Here is a 13,502-nt window from a genome sequence, read left to right on the forward strand (position 1 = left end):
GTACCTGATGGGCATGACTTTGGTTGTACTTTAGGACATAGAATATATCTTGTTTTACCAATTCCTCTAATGGTAACAGTCTGTCCTAAGTTACTAATGATACAGCATACTCTTAGATACAGTGATGGTTCATGTTTATATCCAGTACAATCAGCCATACAATAAGATCCTTCTCCTTCATCAATGGTAACTATTAAACACAGCAACAACAACTTAAAGATGAACATCTTTGACATTTCACTAGACTGTACGGGAGTTGAACAAGGACTGGAATTCAAGTCATCCATTTAATGAGTATTTGCATCTGCACATGTTAGTGTAAATACATTACCAGTTAATTCCTACTGTTTAGATAACACCACCAATTAAATTATGCCACACATGATTGCTGCACTCTTAATTTGATTTTGTAGAAAATTGAAATGATAATTAATTGACCATTCCTTTGTATATTAGACTCTTAACTGATTCCTCATAGTCTCTAGTAGTACTAACAGGGTTTAGTTTGAGGAGTATATAGTCTTGTTTAGTTACTATGTTGAGTCCTTTAGTTAGTATATACTTGTTAGTATTTAACATCTTTAACATTTTACTTGACTGTACATGAGTTGACAAAGACTGGAATTAATGAAATGAATTAGTTACCTGCTTTTATAGAAAATCACAGTTAACCTACTTAATACTTATGATTATAATATTATTAGCTACCAGTAGCTGGAAAAGTTATTTATAAGTTTTATAATCAGTGGTTCCACTTTATTTTTTCCTACTACTTTTTTATTTTTAAAGTTGTCTTCTTCTTTTATAATTTCTCTTTATATTTACTTGTTCTCCATTATCCTCCATTCCCTCACTGCAGGAACAGAGCAGGTATCATAATCTGATCCCAAAGTTCATCAATGCACAGACTGGCAGATTGAGGAACGATGACATGGTCACACTAGGAGCTAGAGCCGACAGTTATTATGAGTATTTATTTAAACTTTGGCTGCAAAGTGGGAAGAAGGAAGGAAAGTATGTGATGCAAAATTAAAATAATACAAAAATAATGATCGTTATAATGCATGTATGTACATATATCATGCTTGTAATTTGAAAAATTGAAGTCGGAATCAGCTCAAACTTTCTACACAGCATAAGGACATCAATATGTATCAGAAAATGTAATAAAAATTGTGGGTGATTTCGGAGCCATTTTTTTAGAAAAAACCATGGGCTGTAGCCTTGGGTATTTTTCAGATTTTGGCTAATTTTTTATATGGCCGTAACTCAAAAAGTTAAAGTCTGAATTAGCTCAAATTTTCTACATAGCATAAGTATATCAATATGTATTAGAAAATGTTTGATCCTACTCTTAATCACCTTTATTTTTAAAGATAAAATAAATTACTTTAACAGGTTTTTGAAGTGGTACTTGGAGACTGTTCAAGGTGTTGAAGAGGTCCTTCTTCGCGAATCTGAGCCAAACAAACTAACCTTTATTGGTGAAAGCAAAGGAGCCAGCTTTATACCTAAAATGGATCACTTGGTTTGCTTTTATGCCGGAGTCCTAGCCCTGGGATCTGAGCATGTCCAGCAACCATCACACATGAAGATTGGGAAGCAATTGATGTATACTTGTTGGCAGATGTATGAGAGAATGCCAACTGGTCTGAGTCCTGAGATTGTGTACTTCAATATTGATCCAAACAGCAAGAAAGATGATATTTTTGTCAAGGTGTGTGTTGTATATATCAAATCTAATAACTTATACTTAAAATGTGATATTTTTTGCAAATCGGCTATTTAATTTGCGTTTTCACCATTGCATTTTTAGCTCACTTTTTAGCATTATATTGATTATGAAAATTTGCAAAAATTAAACCTTTTAGCATTATATTGATTATGAAAATTTGCAAAAATAAAACCTATAACATCTATAAACACTTAACCATTTTCTCAATCAAAATCTGCAAAAATGAAACTATCAAATATTTCACCATTTTATCTTCTGTTTCCTTAGATGAATGATAAGCACAATTTATTGCGACCAGAGACAGTGGAGTCTTTATTTGTTCTTTATCGACTCACAAAAGACCAGAAGTACAGAGACTGGGGCTGGAGGATATTCCAGTCCTTTGAAACTTACACAAAACTAGAAAATGGCTACAGCTCGATCAGCAACGTCCAGAACCCAGACAATCCAGGCTATCGCGACAAAATGGAAAGCTTTTTTCTCGGAGAGACTCTGAAATATTTATTTTTATTATTTTGCGACGATGATTGGGTTTTACCGCTGGATGAGTGGGTATTTAATACCGAAGCACATCCGCTACCCATTTGGGTGACTAGATAATGAAACTTTTAATAATATTATTTTGCATTCTAAATTATGCTCTTATATAAGTTACATAAACTTTGTAATGGTTTTGATTTACACTGATTATTATTTAAAGAGTCTCATTTATATAATTAAAATAAATATTACAATAATAAACAACAATAATAATATCACATTATATAATAGTGTGGTGTCTTAGGTAGGTAGGTGCATATATTATTATTGTTATTATAGTTTATATGTGTTTAATGTTCCCTGAATGTTTATTAGGAGGAGGTAATGGTTGTCTAAAAAAAGAGAAATACAATATAGTATATAAGTGGTTTTTAGGGTTGCAAATTTTGCAGATTCCTTTCTGAATCAATCCACCAAGAAAACAATTTAATACAGTACCCACATGGCACACAGTCCGATTTGCAAAATTATAATTCGTGAATTGGAAATTTAGTAGATTTCGCAAAATATAATTCCCTCAAAAAACCCACTTATACAGCCAGGGCCGCCAATAGGCTACGTGGGGTCCAGGGCAAAAACTTTGATGGGGCCCCTACTAATACAAATCTCCCCCCTTATTAATAACAGCGATTAACAAAATGGCCCAGCAAGAGTTAACTTTAAAAAGTTGTCATGATTCTTTGATCTTTTTCTGTGAAAAAACTATGCATACTTTACTACTGACCAGGTGCTTGGGGGCCCTCTATTGATTGGGGGCCCGGGGCAAAATGCCCCACCTGCCCCCCCCCCCCTATTGGCAGCCCTGTATACAGCAGTAATAATATACATTTATGTGTCCATTCAATATCAAATTTACTTTGCTTGCTTTGAAGGTAGTTCCAGATACTCCACATCACTGACAATGCTTCCATAACTTGACTCCCTTCCACCTTCACTGAGCCCATACTCCAAACCCCCAGATCTGGTACCAGGACCACCAAATGAGAGAATAGGAATGGAAACCGGTTGCTGATGGCTGTAAGGTAGAGAAGAAGTCAAGGATGAGGTGGTGGGTAGTATGCTTGTCTTTTTTGTGGATGAGGTTACAGAGTGTATGGGCAGTGTTGAAGATATAGCAGAATAAGATGAAGAGTGTGTTGAAGGGATGCTAGCTTTTGAGGTAGTGCTTGAAGCTACACTAGGAGTAGCTGATCCTTGAGATCCGGTAGTAAAGGTTGACTTGTTGCTGAGTGAATTATAATGTATGGAAGAAGCTATTGGTAGGGTGGTGGTTGAAGAAGGTAAAGATGACATGCTCTGAGCTACTGATGATCCAACTCTAGAGATTGCAAGTTGTTCTCTTGTTTCCTCTAGCATTTGTCTCTCAACTGATAACTCAGCTGACAAAGAAGCAACTTGAGCTCTACACCTAGCAACTTCTTCTTGTCCAGTACCTTCTCTCAGCTCCAGTTCTTTTATCTGGGTCTCTAGTTTACTTATAAGTTCGTCACGGGTTTTAATCTCACCATCTCGAGCTCCTCCAGACCTTTCAAGCTGCCGCTTGGTCTGCAAGAGCTCCTCTTGGAGTTGGTGGTTTTGCTGGAGGACCTGTTTGGTTTGCTCTTTGGAGATGTTTTCTCTTTGTTTAGTGTTTTCCAACTCAATCTCAAGGGACTCTCTTTGCTGCTCTAACTGATGCAGTCTAGTTGTGATACCCTGCAGGACAAAGGAAAGAAAGAAGAACAAAGTTACATGCATAAAGTGTAAAAAGGAAGGAAAATTGGAGGAAAGAAAAGAGATAATACTGTATACTGGGAAATTTTCGAGTAGCCAAATTTTTGCAGATTTCGCGTTTTCTTGCTCTGTTGCGAAAATAAAAATCGTGAAATTCTGAATTTACATTGCCACATGGTGAGTTTACAAGCTATTGGTGAAAATATTATTTTGTGAAATCTTACAAATGCAAAATTCATGAAAATTTAGCCACGCAAAAATATCCCAGTATACGGTATATTACTGTGTCTTTATGACGAGGTCTTCTCAGATCTTCTTCTAACTCCTGTATTGTCTAAATATAAAGAATTACATTGATACATAATAAAACTCTCTCTTCACTCACTTTGCATGCTTTGACATATTTCTGTGAGAGGTCTTCCATTTCTTGGGTCTGCTGCCTGAGGTCGGCTTGTCTCTGAGCTAAATTACGCTCCAGCTGAAGAGTCTTTGTAGCAGTCTCTGCTTGATGCCTCCGCAATAAAGCATCAAGATCCATTACCTAAAATATACAACAGGAAGTAAATGATAGAAGAAATAAATATAATTATAAAAATTATTTTTATCTACTCTCTATCTCAAATAGGAAGAGGCTACAGCTGCTAAGATATATTATATTATGAATGAAACAGCTACTATTGAAGCTCCTTATACATATAAAATGGCCAGAGGTTGATTAATATAATTTAGAAAGGTTAGATGTTCTCTCTGTCTCACTTGCTGTGATCTTTTATTAAGTTCTTGTTGCATCTCATTGATGGATGCTTCCATGGAGAGTCTATCAGTGTCACTTGATTTCTCAACTGTCCTCAGAGTCTCTCGTAATCCCTCAACCTCTCTCACCTTCTCATCAAAACTTAACTGAACCTGGATAGATAAAAATACATTAAATATTATTATCATAGTATTGCAGTGATTATTTAAATTATTAGTTGCTATGAAACAAGCTAGGTTACATTAAGACATAGAAAAATTGTATTTTTGATACATACTTTGCAAAAATTAAAAAAATATAATTGTTCTTCTACCTCTTTTATTTTCGAATGAAGTCTCTCCCTCTCTGCCCTCCATTCCTCTGATCTCTGCTGCATCTCAGACAACTGCTGGTTACACTGCTGCAGTCTCTTCTTCATCTCGCTCCTCTCGCCCTTCCACCTCTCACTCTCTCTCTCCATTGCCTCTCTCCCTCGCTGATGCTCCTGTCTCAACTTCTGCTGCTCTGCCAAAGACTGACGAAGAACACTCACTTCTCCCTCAAGCTGACTGGCAAGGAGTGACGAGTGTTGAAGCGAATTCAGTCGGTCCATGAGCGACGATATCTCTTCGTTGGCTCGTTCGAGTTTCTCGACAAGTTTCCGTTTTGCTGTTTCATTTTCTTCAAGTTGATCTCGATGTTTCATGCTCTCTCTTTTCTCGTCAGAGTTGTGCATTTGAAGCTGCTCCTGGTATAGTTCTATTTCTTCCTGGAGCTGTCGTATTAGTTTGTTATTAGCTAGCATGTCATCTTTGCATTGAACCAACTGCTTACTGGACACTTCAACCTGTAAGGATTGCCTGTATCATTATTGTTACTAACTAATATGAAATGTACAATGTAGTATTCTAATATAAAAAGCAAAGACTATAGCCCATGGTTTTTTCTGAATAATGGCTCCGAAATCACCCCAAATTTTTATTACATTTTCTGATACATATTGATGTCCTTATGCTGTGTAGAAAGTTTGAGCTGATTCCGACTTCAATTTTTTGAGTTACAACCATTTTAAAAAATGAGCTAAAATCTGAAAAATATCCAAGGCTATAGCCCATTTAAATCGGGTCATCACCCTCAAATCTCATTAAAAAAGATATGGTAATTTACACAAAGGAGCATAATAATAATAATACATTAGCCTAATGGTTTTTTCCAAAAAATGGCTCCAAAATCACCTCCAATTTTTATTACATTTTCTGATACATATTGATGTGCTTATGCTACGTAGAAAGTTTGAGTTGATTCCGACTTCAACTTTTTGAGTTATGGCCATTTTAAAAATGAGCTAAAATCTGAAAAATACCCAAGGCTATAGCCCATGGTTTTTTCTAAAAAATGGCTCCGAAATCACCTCAAATTTTTATTACGTTTTCTGATACATATTGATGTACTTATGCTGTGTAGAAAGTTTGAGCTAATTCCGACTTCAATTTTTTGAGTTATGGCCATTTTAAAAAAGTAGCCAAAATCTGAAAAATACCCAAGGCTATAGCCCATGGTTTTTTCCAAAAAATGGCTCCAAAATCACCCCCAAATTTTTATTAGATTTTCTGATACATATTGATGTACTTATGCTGTATAGAAAGTTTGAGCTGATTCCGACTTCAATTTTTCGAGTTACGGCCATTTTAAAAAATGAGCCAAAATCTGAAAAATACCCAAGGCTATAGCCCATGATTTTTTCCAAAAAATGGCTCCGAAATCACCCCCAATTTTTATTACATTTTCTGATACATATTGATGTACTTATGCTGCGTAGAAAGTTTGAGCTGATTCCGACTTCAATTTTTCAAGTTACGTCCATTTTAAAAAAAACACAGAGATGCTATCATTAAATGATTATTACCAAATCTATTTATAGTAACAGCCAAAAAGTAATGGTATTACCAAATCTATTTATAGTAACAGCTAAACAGTGATGGTATTATCAGTACCTGATAGTGTAATTGCTCTATCTGTTTGTCCTTGCTATCACTGTCATTCTCGACTTGTTTCAAACAAGAGTCAAGTTGTTTCTGACACGATTTTAATTCTTTCTTTAAATTGACGACCTTTCCTTGCCCCTCCTCCACCTCCACCTGGAGTCTCTCCATTGCTAACCTGAGGAAAGAGGATAAGAGAGAGAGAGGTGGGAACGAGGGGAGGTACCTGTGACTTCCTTTCTCCTGCTCCAGTTGCGATAATAATTTTGTTACGTTTTCAGTTAAAACTTTCACTTCAGTTTGACTTCCTGGTAATAATAATAATATTATCGATTATTATTAATAATATTGACGATTATCGACAAGACGTTAACAGAAGAAGTTTCGCCACAAAAAAATTGCAAATTACAACATAAAATTTATTTTTCATTTCTCTCTCTCTCTCTGACCTTTAACTTCGGTTTTCAACTTCTTAATAATGTCTTCCTTCTTCTTCAGCTCATTCTTCATCCCGTTCACCATACTCTCCAACTCGTTAATCTGCTGCGTGTGAACCGCCTTCATACGGCCCATGTCACTACGGAAACACATCGTCACGGCAACCAATAACCCCACCCACTCACCTAGCCGCCTTCTCCTGGACCTGATGCAAGTGTAGAGTGCTTGAGGACTTTTCCTGTGCCAGTTTTGATTTTAAATGAGTCAATTCTTCGACGTGAGCCTCCGCCTGTTTGGTCTTAGTAGCCAACTGGCCTTCTATGACATGGACCTGATGATGATATTAATAATAATAATAATAATAATAATAATAATAATAATAATAATAATAATAATAATAATAATAAAGTTGATAAAGTGATATAAGAGTTGTGAAATTGAAAAAGGAGAGAGAAAAAAAAGATTACTTCTTTCTCTAATTTCCTTATCTTAATCCTCGCCCTCTCCAATTCAACAGCTGGACTACTCCCTCCATTAGTGTCCAGTACGCTGGAATAAGCCGAATTAAAAGTAGCGCCTGTTCTATTAGTCATAGAATAACTTGAGATCGGCTCACGGGCAGACTTGACACTGGACAGACTGGTATTACTGGTTGATAGGGACCGGTTTAAACTGCTCAGACCAGTTGTGTCGTAATGTCGTTGGGATTTGGAAAAATGGGTGGAGCTTTTGCTGCCGGAGGCGAGAGACCCTGACGTGTGATAGGAAGACTTGGTGGGGAGTAGAGCGTTGCCACGCCAACTGAGAGAAGAGAGAGACTAAAAATAAAAAAGAGAAAATTAAATAAATAAAAATTATTTGTTAATGAACATGCAATTAATAATGGGCGGGCTTACTCTTTCAGGTTCGTCTCCACCCATTGCTCCGCCCATTCCCCTTGTGGCTGATTTGTTTGTTTTCTGAGCTACTTCAGCTCTCAGTCGCCTACAAATAACAACAACATTAATGGAATTACCATATAAGGAAGTGAATACATACGGAGGGATTATACTTAATATATCAGTGACAACACACAATGTCATACTCTCTCTCTCTCTCTCTCTCTCTCTCTCTCTCTCTCTCTCTCTCTCTCTCTCCCTCTCTCTCTCTCCCTCCCTCCCTCTCTCTCTCTCTGTCTCTGTCTCTGTCTCTCCCTCCCTCCCTCCCTCCCTCTCTCTCTTTCTCCCCCCTCTCCCTTACCTGCATTCTTCTTGCACCCCCAGTAGCTCCTCTTGTAACAGTTTCTGTTTCACACTCCATTCCTGTGCCTCATTAGTTGAGTGACCACTCCTTCCTTTACGAGAGGAGGAGGAGGAGGAGGAGGAAGAGGAGGGGACAGAGAGCGAAGGGCCGTTGCTAATGTGGGTACTATCAATCTGAAGGAGTGAAAGAAAGAAGACATCAAATAAAAGTTTGATGGTGGAAAATTAATGGAATTTTATTTTAGTGACACACGTGCTATTCTATATCACTCACACCTACATGTAAAAATAATTCCCTCCATTTTGACTGCTAAATCCCTCATTATAAAAAATTCCAATACATTGTAATATCATGATAGAATCGGCAATATTATGAAAGCTATCAAAATTTCTTAAAGTATAATCATAATTTTTTTCACTCTTTTAAAGTATTCAAAATGTTTTGACTATCACAATTAACACAAAAGCCACTAAAATCACAAACAAAAAAAAAGCACAAAAATCCAACAGAAAAGAATCTTCCATTTCTAAACTGTTACCTTTAATGGCTGGCGGCCCAACTGTGACGACACTATGGATGGTCCTAATAAATCATTAGCAGACGTATAATAAGGTACTTCGTTCTGACCAACCCTCTCGCTCGACACCTATACAAATTATGGTTATGGTGAATCATGTGATTATCACGTGACTTACGCTGATCCTAGGGCTGGATGTTTTAATGGATGAGGCTAAAGGTGTTATGTTTGCAGGTGGATCTTCCATCGGGTTAAAATCTATCCTCGGGGAACTGAGACATAAAATTAACATAAAATAAGTGAAAAATAATATTATGAAAGAGAATTACCTGTAATATGGCCTGCTAGATCCACTTGTCGATAAAATCTCATCCATTGTAATGTGAAGGTGGCTAAAGGGTTAAATTTAAAGTGGGTGTGTCTAGTGTTAATAGGCGTGGTCAGTAGGTTTGCAGCGCGTTGGGCGTGGCTGTGTCGATATGGCAGCTAACGATTTCTTTCGAGACAGGAATTGCTCCGTTACACCAAGTGGAAGACCAGCAACAAGGGCCAGGAAAGCAGCAATGCTCCTATCAAAGTATGCAATAGCTAGAAACTACTTAAATCTGCAATAAATTTACACTTTCTCTTTAAAAAAACAAACAGTCAGTCCATTGATAATAATTTTGTTTTCTTCTGTTAGTAACCAGCATCCTGGATCTCTCCAGCTCCTTGCCAGTAAACCAAAGCCCACACAAATAATGAGTAAATAATAACAATCATACTAATAATCTGCTTTGTGTTAGATCTCAGATAGATCTAAATCTGCAGCACAGTTTTGCTGTATTGCATCTCTTTTATTTTCACAATCCCTTACTGCAGGTTTAGAAGAGTGTAGAGATGCAAGGCCTCCATTGCCAATGGAGCAGATACAGACTCCTTCTCCTTGCACTTATAACTACTTTACGTCGTTTTTCTGCGGGAACAGGAGGCCATTGTCAACTCGTACTTCCTGCATACCTCACTGCAGTAGTTTTGCTTCATCTACTATATCATCATCATCTAGATCCACAGGTAAGTCCAATAAATGGCTATTGCTAGCATCAAAAATGATACCGTACAACTAAAAGTTATTCCAGCTCCTGAAAAGCTGCAAAAATTTGTTCCTTGAGCTAGGTGCGTTTATGAAAAGTAAAATTTGCAAAAAAGCAATTGCGCATGTTCACTGAAAGCTGAGAGCACTTTTAGCATTAGGAATTAAAAGCAAAATCTAGTGTATAGCATGACCTATTGTAATGTTCCTTTTAATTTATAGATAGCAGCAGCAAGAAGAGTTTGGAGCTACTAAGTAATAATCTTTGGATTCACAAAACTGCAGGCAAGCACCAAAAGGTGAGAGAGATTGAGGAGTGAGTGATAAAAGCTGCAAAAGAAAGTCTGTAAGAGTGAGAACTAACACCAGAAAGTATATAATAGTTGATGTCCATGCAGAAAGTGATGGAATAAATATTTTTATTTCTGATAGAGACCTGATGCATGTACATATTCACTGCCAAAACTCATTGGTTCCAACACATCTTCTACTAAAAGCTCTCCCTCCTATTCAATGGGAGGTAATGCAGGAACAAGAATATACATAAGTAAGAACTGTATTAAGTTAAAAGTGATATTGGCATTCTCTTCAAGCTGATTCACCATCTCCAAATGCTTATGACGTCTCAATTGCAAACAGGGTCAAATTTAAAACACTTCCAGCTTATTCAATACATCCACAACACAGAGGAAAGAGGCGACCAGGTATGAAAAAAATTAAGTCAAGAACTATTCATGTCCTTCTCTTTGTACATTGTAGTTTCTACTCCAGGCCCAGCTCATTACCATCCTCAAGCTAACTGCGTATTGAGACAGTATCCAGCCTTTTCATTTCGTACCAAAAACCAATAACCACCAAGATCTATAAATCAGAAATCACACACATAATGATAATAATCTCTCTAAACACATTTTTATAATGCTATCATAATCAATCATAAATAATTATTCTAAATAATAATAAGATGAAGTAATAGCAGAGAGAGAGAGAGAGAGGGAGAGAAAGAACAGACAAAGGAAGTTATGAATTCATGAGGATATGCATAGAAGAAGAGTCAAAAACATAAAATTGTTTAAATTCACTCGCAAATGACAGAGAGGGAGAGAGAGAGAGGTGACAAAGACTGAACGAACTAACAGTATATCAATAATAATTTAGAAGAATACATTGTCTTGTTATTCTTACGCTATGCAATAATAATAAATAGTTCTAGTCTATAAAGGTAAAATTGACTTCCTGAGCCCTTGGAAGTAAGGATGTTCCATGGCTCGTTTAGCTGATATCCTTTTACCAGGATTATATATGACCATTTGCTATGGAGAAAAAGAGAGAGAAATGAAGTTTTTTTCATCATTTTTTCCCATTACCATTAATAAATCGCAGCCAATCGAATCAAGATGAGGACACAATTGACTCAGAGATTTCCCGGTCCACTTTGGAAAAGTTGATTTGAAATTTGGCATTGTTGTTACGGACGGCCATATAGCGTCACTCGGGGTACCCAATATTCTAATTAAAGAGCACCAACAATGTAAGCACACACGTACAAACATGCAGCATAAACTCATACCTAAATATTCTGAAGAGTTGATCAATTTCGGAGTCGCCCTGAAAGAAAGGTTTCTTGTTTGACATTTCGGCAAATATACATCCAATACTCCAAATATCAAGAGGGCAAGAGTAGCGAGGACAACCTAGTAGGACTTCGGGGGCTCTGTACCACAAGGTAACAACCTAAAATTGAATATAGCAATGAAAAAATTTGACTGCTAGGCTTTAAAAATTTTGTTATCAGAATCCAACTTCATACATGTAGTTTAAAGTTTCTACGTAAGGACATGGATGTATCATCATTACAGTGTCATAAAATTTCTTTTGATATTAGATATATAGGTGTACATGTACATGTACATGATCCATAAGTGTCATGTAAATAAAAATTGTACATGTACATGCATAGGATAATGGGATATTTTATAGGATCATAGGTTGAGATTTCATTCATGTTCAATGTGAGACTAATTATCATCATTTTATAGATGAGGTAGAAGTGAGAAGTTTATATATGGTGAGAATGGATTAACATGATTATCATGTTGATGAACGTGATTATTAGTTAAACGATAAATATTAATTAAATGAATATCTGTTGATATTACACCTCTTGTTAATGATTCCATTTAAAAATGAATTTTTAAATTTCCTCAAAAATCGGATCAAAGTCCCTGTACATGGGGCTTTGAGGCAAATTTCGTCAAAATTGAAAAGGAGAGAATACCTCAATTTTATTTTATTTTCTGATGCATATACATGTACTTATGTTATGTAGAAAGTTTGAGCTTATTTCGATCAAAATTTGATTTTTTACAAATTTTTAAACGTACTCCATTTGACCTTGCTTGATATGCTTACTTTGCCCAACCCACTAATTACTCCACCCACATATTAACGAGATACTTACTTCGTGGGTGTAGGCTCTCACTGGAATACCAAAGGCTCGTCCGAGACCAAAATCTGCAATTTTAATTCCGCCATTATTATCAATGAGAAGATTCTGTGGCTTCAAGTCTCGATGAATGATCCTTCGACCGTGACAGAATACAATACCCTTTAGGATCTGATAAGTGTAACTCTAAGGGAGGGAAAAATACATCTAAAGCAGCTGCCAGTTAAAATTAGATTTAGGGTTACACATGAAGCTCCAAAAATACATTAGTTGATTGATAATGAAATATTTAGCAATATTTAATTAATTGACCACACCCAAACACAGCCCCTGCATGGGCGTGGCTTTATTTAAAAACGTGAAAACATCCTGTTATCCTTAAAAATGTACACATAACTGCTTACTTTTACTAGGTCTGGTTCCATGAATTTTCCAGCTGGTAGACTGTCGAGGTATTTCTTAAGGTCCATGCACATGAATTCAAATACGAGATACAGTTTTAAGTCTTGATGAATAATGTCCTCCAGCCTGTAAAAAATAAAAAATTTCAATAAATAAAACGATTGGACACGGTTCACATATTTCATATTAGCTAGAGGAATATTATTATTTTAAAATAAATAAATATTATAAATCCTTTACTTGACAACGTTTGTATGCTGGACTTCTTTCAAAATGCTGATCTCCCTAATGGCCGTACTGGGAACCCCCTCCTCCTCGTTCTCTAGTCTTATCTTCTTTAAAGCCACCGTCTTTCCAGTCACCTTGTGTCTGGCCTAAAGGGAAAGAAAGAAAAGTTGCATTGAAAATAACAAAACTCGGAAGTACTTTATAAACGACGCCATAAGTACCCTCTCCTATCTTTTCTAGCTTTGTGTAATCGTCCACGGACATTTTGGTGCTCTCTGTCTCTCTCTTTTTACAGATTTCTCCCGTCCAATCTCACTGGCTCTCTTTCTCTCTTCTTCAGTTCTCGCGCGCCCTTTGAATTTTGTATGTTCTACGCATGCGCAGTAGAAAACCTCAAACCCCAGTTATAACTACTGGTTATTGCTCAATTTTAATTTTAAATTTCAAAATGCCA

The 13,502-nt window shown here is 36.4% G+C and overlaps 4 protein-coding genes across 5 annotated transcripts; 2 read left to right on the forward strand and 2 right to left on the reverse strand.

Annotated features, from left to right (window-relative positions):
- Nucleotides 1-808: 808 nt before the first annotated feature.
- On the forward strand, nucleotides 809-2,437 carry LOC100638524 (endoplasmic reticulum mannosyl-oligosaccharide 1,2-alpha-mannosidase-like; the record flags this gene model as incomplete). The annotated part of the gene is made up of 3 exons (XM_020000590.1): nucleotides 809-1,014; nucleotides 1,399-1,717; nucleotides 2,003-2,437. Coding segments are annotated over 3 exons (858 nt in total), but the record flags the coding sequence as incomplete, so codon positions are not given.
- Nucleotides 2,438-2,451: 14 nt separating this feature from the next.
- On the reverse strand, nucleotides 2,452-9,336 carry LOC105313938 (interaptin-like). Its single transcript, XM_011407765.2, has 16 exons — nucleotides 9,230-9,336; nucleotides 9,079-9,172; nucleotides 8,922-9,029; nucleotides 8,381-8,556; nucleotides 8,038-8,125; nucleotides 7,609-7,959; nucleotides 7,327-7,472; nucleotides 7,153-7,280; nucleotides 6,930-7,011; nucleotides 6,716-6,881; nucleotides 5,056-5,568; nucleotides 4,745-4,894; nucleotides 4,374-4,529; nucleotides 4,272-4,322; nucleotides 3,132-3,970; nucleotides 2,452-2,607 (listed from the first exon to the last, which is right to left on the reverse strand). Exons 1-16 carry the CDS (start codon nucleotides 9,274-9,276, stop codon nucleotides 2,556-2,558), a joined length of 3,147 nt encoding a protein of 1,048 aa, XP_011406067.2. The 5' UTR covers nucleotides 9,277-9,336; the 3' UTR covers nucleotides 2,452-2,555.
- A 5-nt stretch (nucleotides 9,337-9,341) lies between these two features.
- LOC100636881 (outer dense fiber protein 3-like) lies at nucleotides 9,342-10,913 on the forward strand. 2 transcript variants are annotated; one of them, XM_020000596.1, is made up of 8 exons: nucleotides 9,362-9,477; nucleotides 9,583-9,644; nucleotides 9,762-9,953; nucleotides 10,010-10,055; nucleotides 10,195-10,271; nucleotides 10,405-10,519; nucleotides 10,566-10,676; nucleotides 10,732-10,913. In XM_020000596.1, exons 3-8 carry the CDS (start codon nucleotides 9,780-9,782, stop codon nucleotides 10,821-10,823), a joined length of 615 nt encoding a protein of 204 aa, XP_019856155.1. In that variant the 5' UTR covers nucleotides 9,362-9,477; nucleotides 9,583-9,644; nucleotides 9,762-9,779; the 3' UTR covers nucleotides 10,824-10,913. The 2 variants fall into 2 exon arrangements, with proteins under 2 accessions (XP_003389020.1, XP_019856155.1); XM_003388972.2 differs by lacking the exon at nucleotides 10,010-10,055 and having other exon boundaries at nucleotides 9,342-9,477.
- LOC100636755 (cyclin-dependent kinase 1-like) lies at nucleotides 10,835-13,431 on the reverse strand. Its single transcript, XM_003388971.3, has 7 exons — nucleotides 13,247-13,431; nucleotides 13,061-13,194; nucleotides 12,823-12,946; nucleotides 12,434-12,604; nucleotides 11,543-11,706; nucleotides 11,340-11,481; nucleotides 10,835-11,285 (listed from the first exon to the last, which is right to left on the reverse strand). Exons 1-7 carry the CDS (start codon nucleotides 13,310-13,312, stop codon nucleotides 11,187-11,189), a joined length of 900 nt encoding a protein of 299 aa, XP_003389019.1. The 5' UTR covers nucleotides 13,313-13,431; the 3' UTR covers nucleotides 10,835-11,186.
- Nucleotides 13,432-13,502: the final 71 nt, after the last annotated feature.

Source organism: Amphimedon queenslandica, unplaced genomic scaffold, assembly GCF_000090795.2.
Source record: "Amphimedon queenslandica unplaced genomic scaffold, v1.1 AMPQUscaffold_13171, whole genome shotgun sequence".
Lineage (NCBI taxonomy): Eukaryota > Metazoa > Porifera > Demospongiae > Haplosclerida > Niphatidae > Amphimedon > Amphimedon queenslandica.

Excerpts from the sequence above, each read along its gene's own strand:
- LOC100636881 (XM_003388972.2), top strand. The coding sequence starts at position 9,380 with ATGGCAGCTAACGATTTCTTTCGAGACAGGAATTGCTCCGTTACACCA. Across the intron at positions 10,272-10,404 it reads CTGCAGGCAAGCACCAAAAG|AGACCTGATGCATGTACATA; the intron begins GTGAGAGAGATT and ends TATTTCTGATAG. Across the intron at positions 10,677-10,731 it reads CAGAGGAAAGAGGCGACCAG|TTTCTACTCCAGGCCCAGCT; the intron begins GTATGAAAAAAA and ends TGTACATTGTAG.
- LOC100636755 (XM_003388971.3), bottom strand. The coding sequence starts at position 13,312 with ATGTCCGTGGACGATTACACAAAGCTAGAAAAGATAGGAGAGGGTACT. Across the intron at positions 11,482-11,542 it reads CAACTCTTCAGAATATTTAG|AATATTGGGTACCCCGAGTG; the intron begins GTATGAGTTTAT and ends CTCTTTAATTAG. Across the intron at positions 11,286-11,339 it reads TTGGCTGCGATTTATTAATG|CAAATGGTCATATATAATCC; the intron begins GTAATGGGAAAA and ends TTTTCTCCATAG.
- LOC105313938 (XM_011407765.2), bottom strand. The coding sequence starts at position 9,276 with ATGGATGAGATTTTATCGACAAGTGGATCTAGCAGGCCATATTACAG. Across the intron at positions 8,557-8,921 it reads TGGGCCGCCAGCCATTAAAG|ATTGATAGTACCCACATTAG; the intron begins GTAACAGTTTAG and ends TCACTCCTTCAG. Across the intron at positions 3,971-4,271 it reads GACCTCGTCATAAAGACACA|GGTATCACAACTAGACTGCA; the intron begins GTAATATACCGT and ends TTTGTCCTGCAG.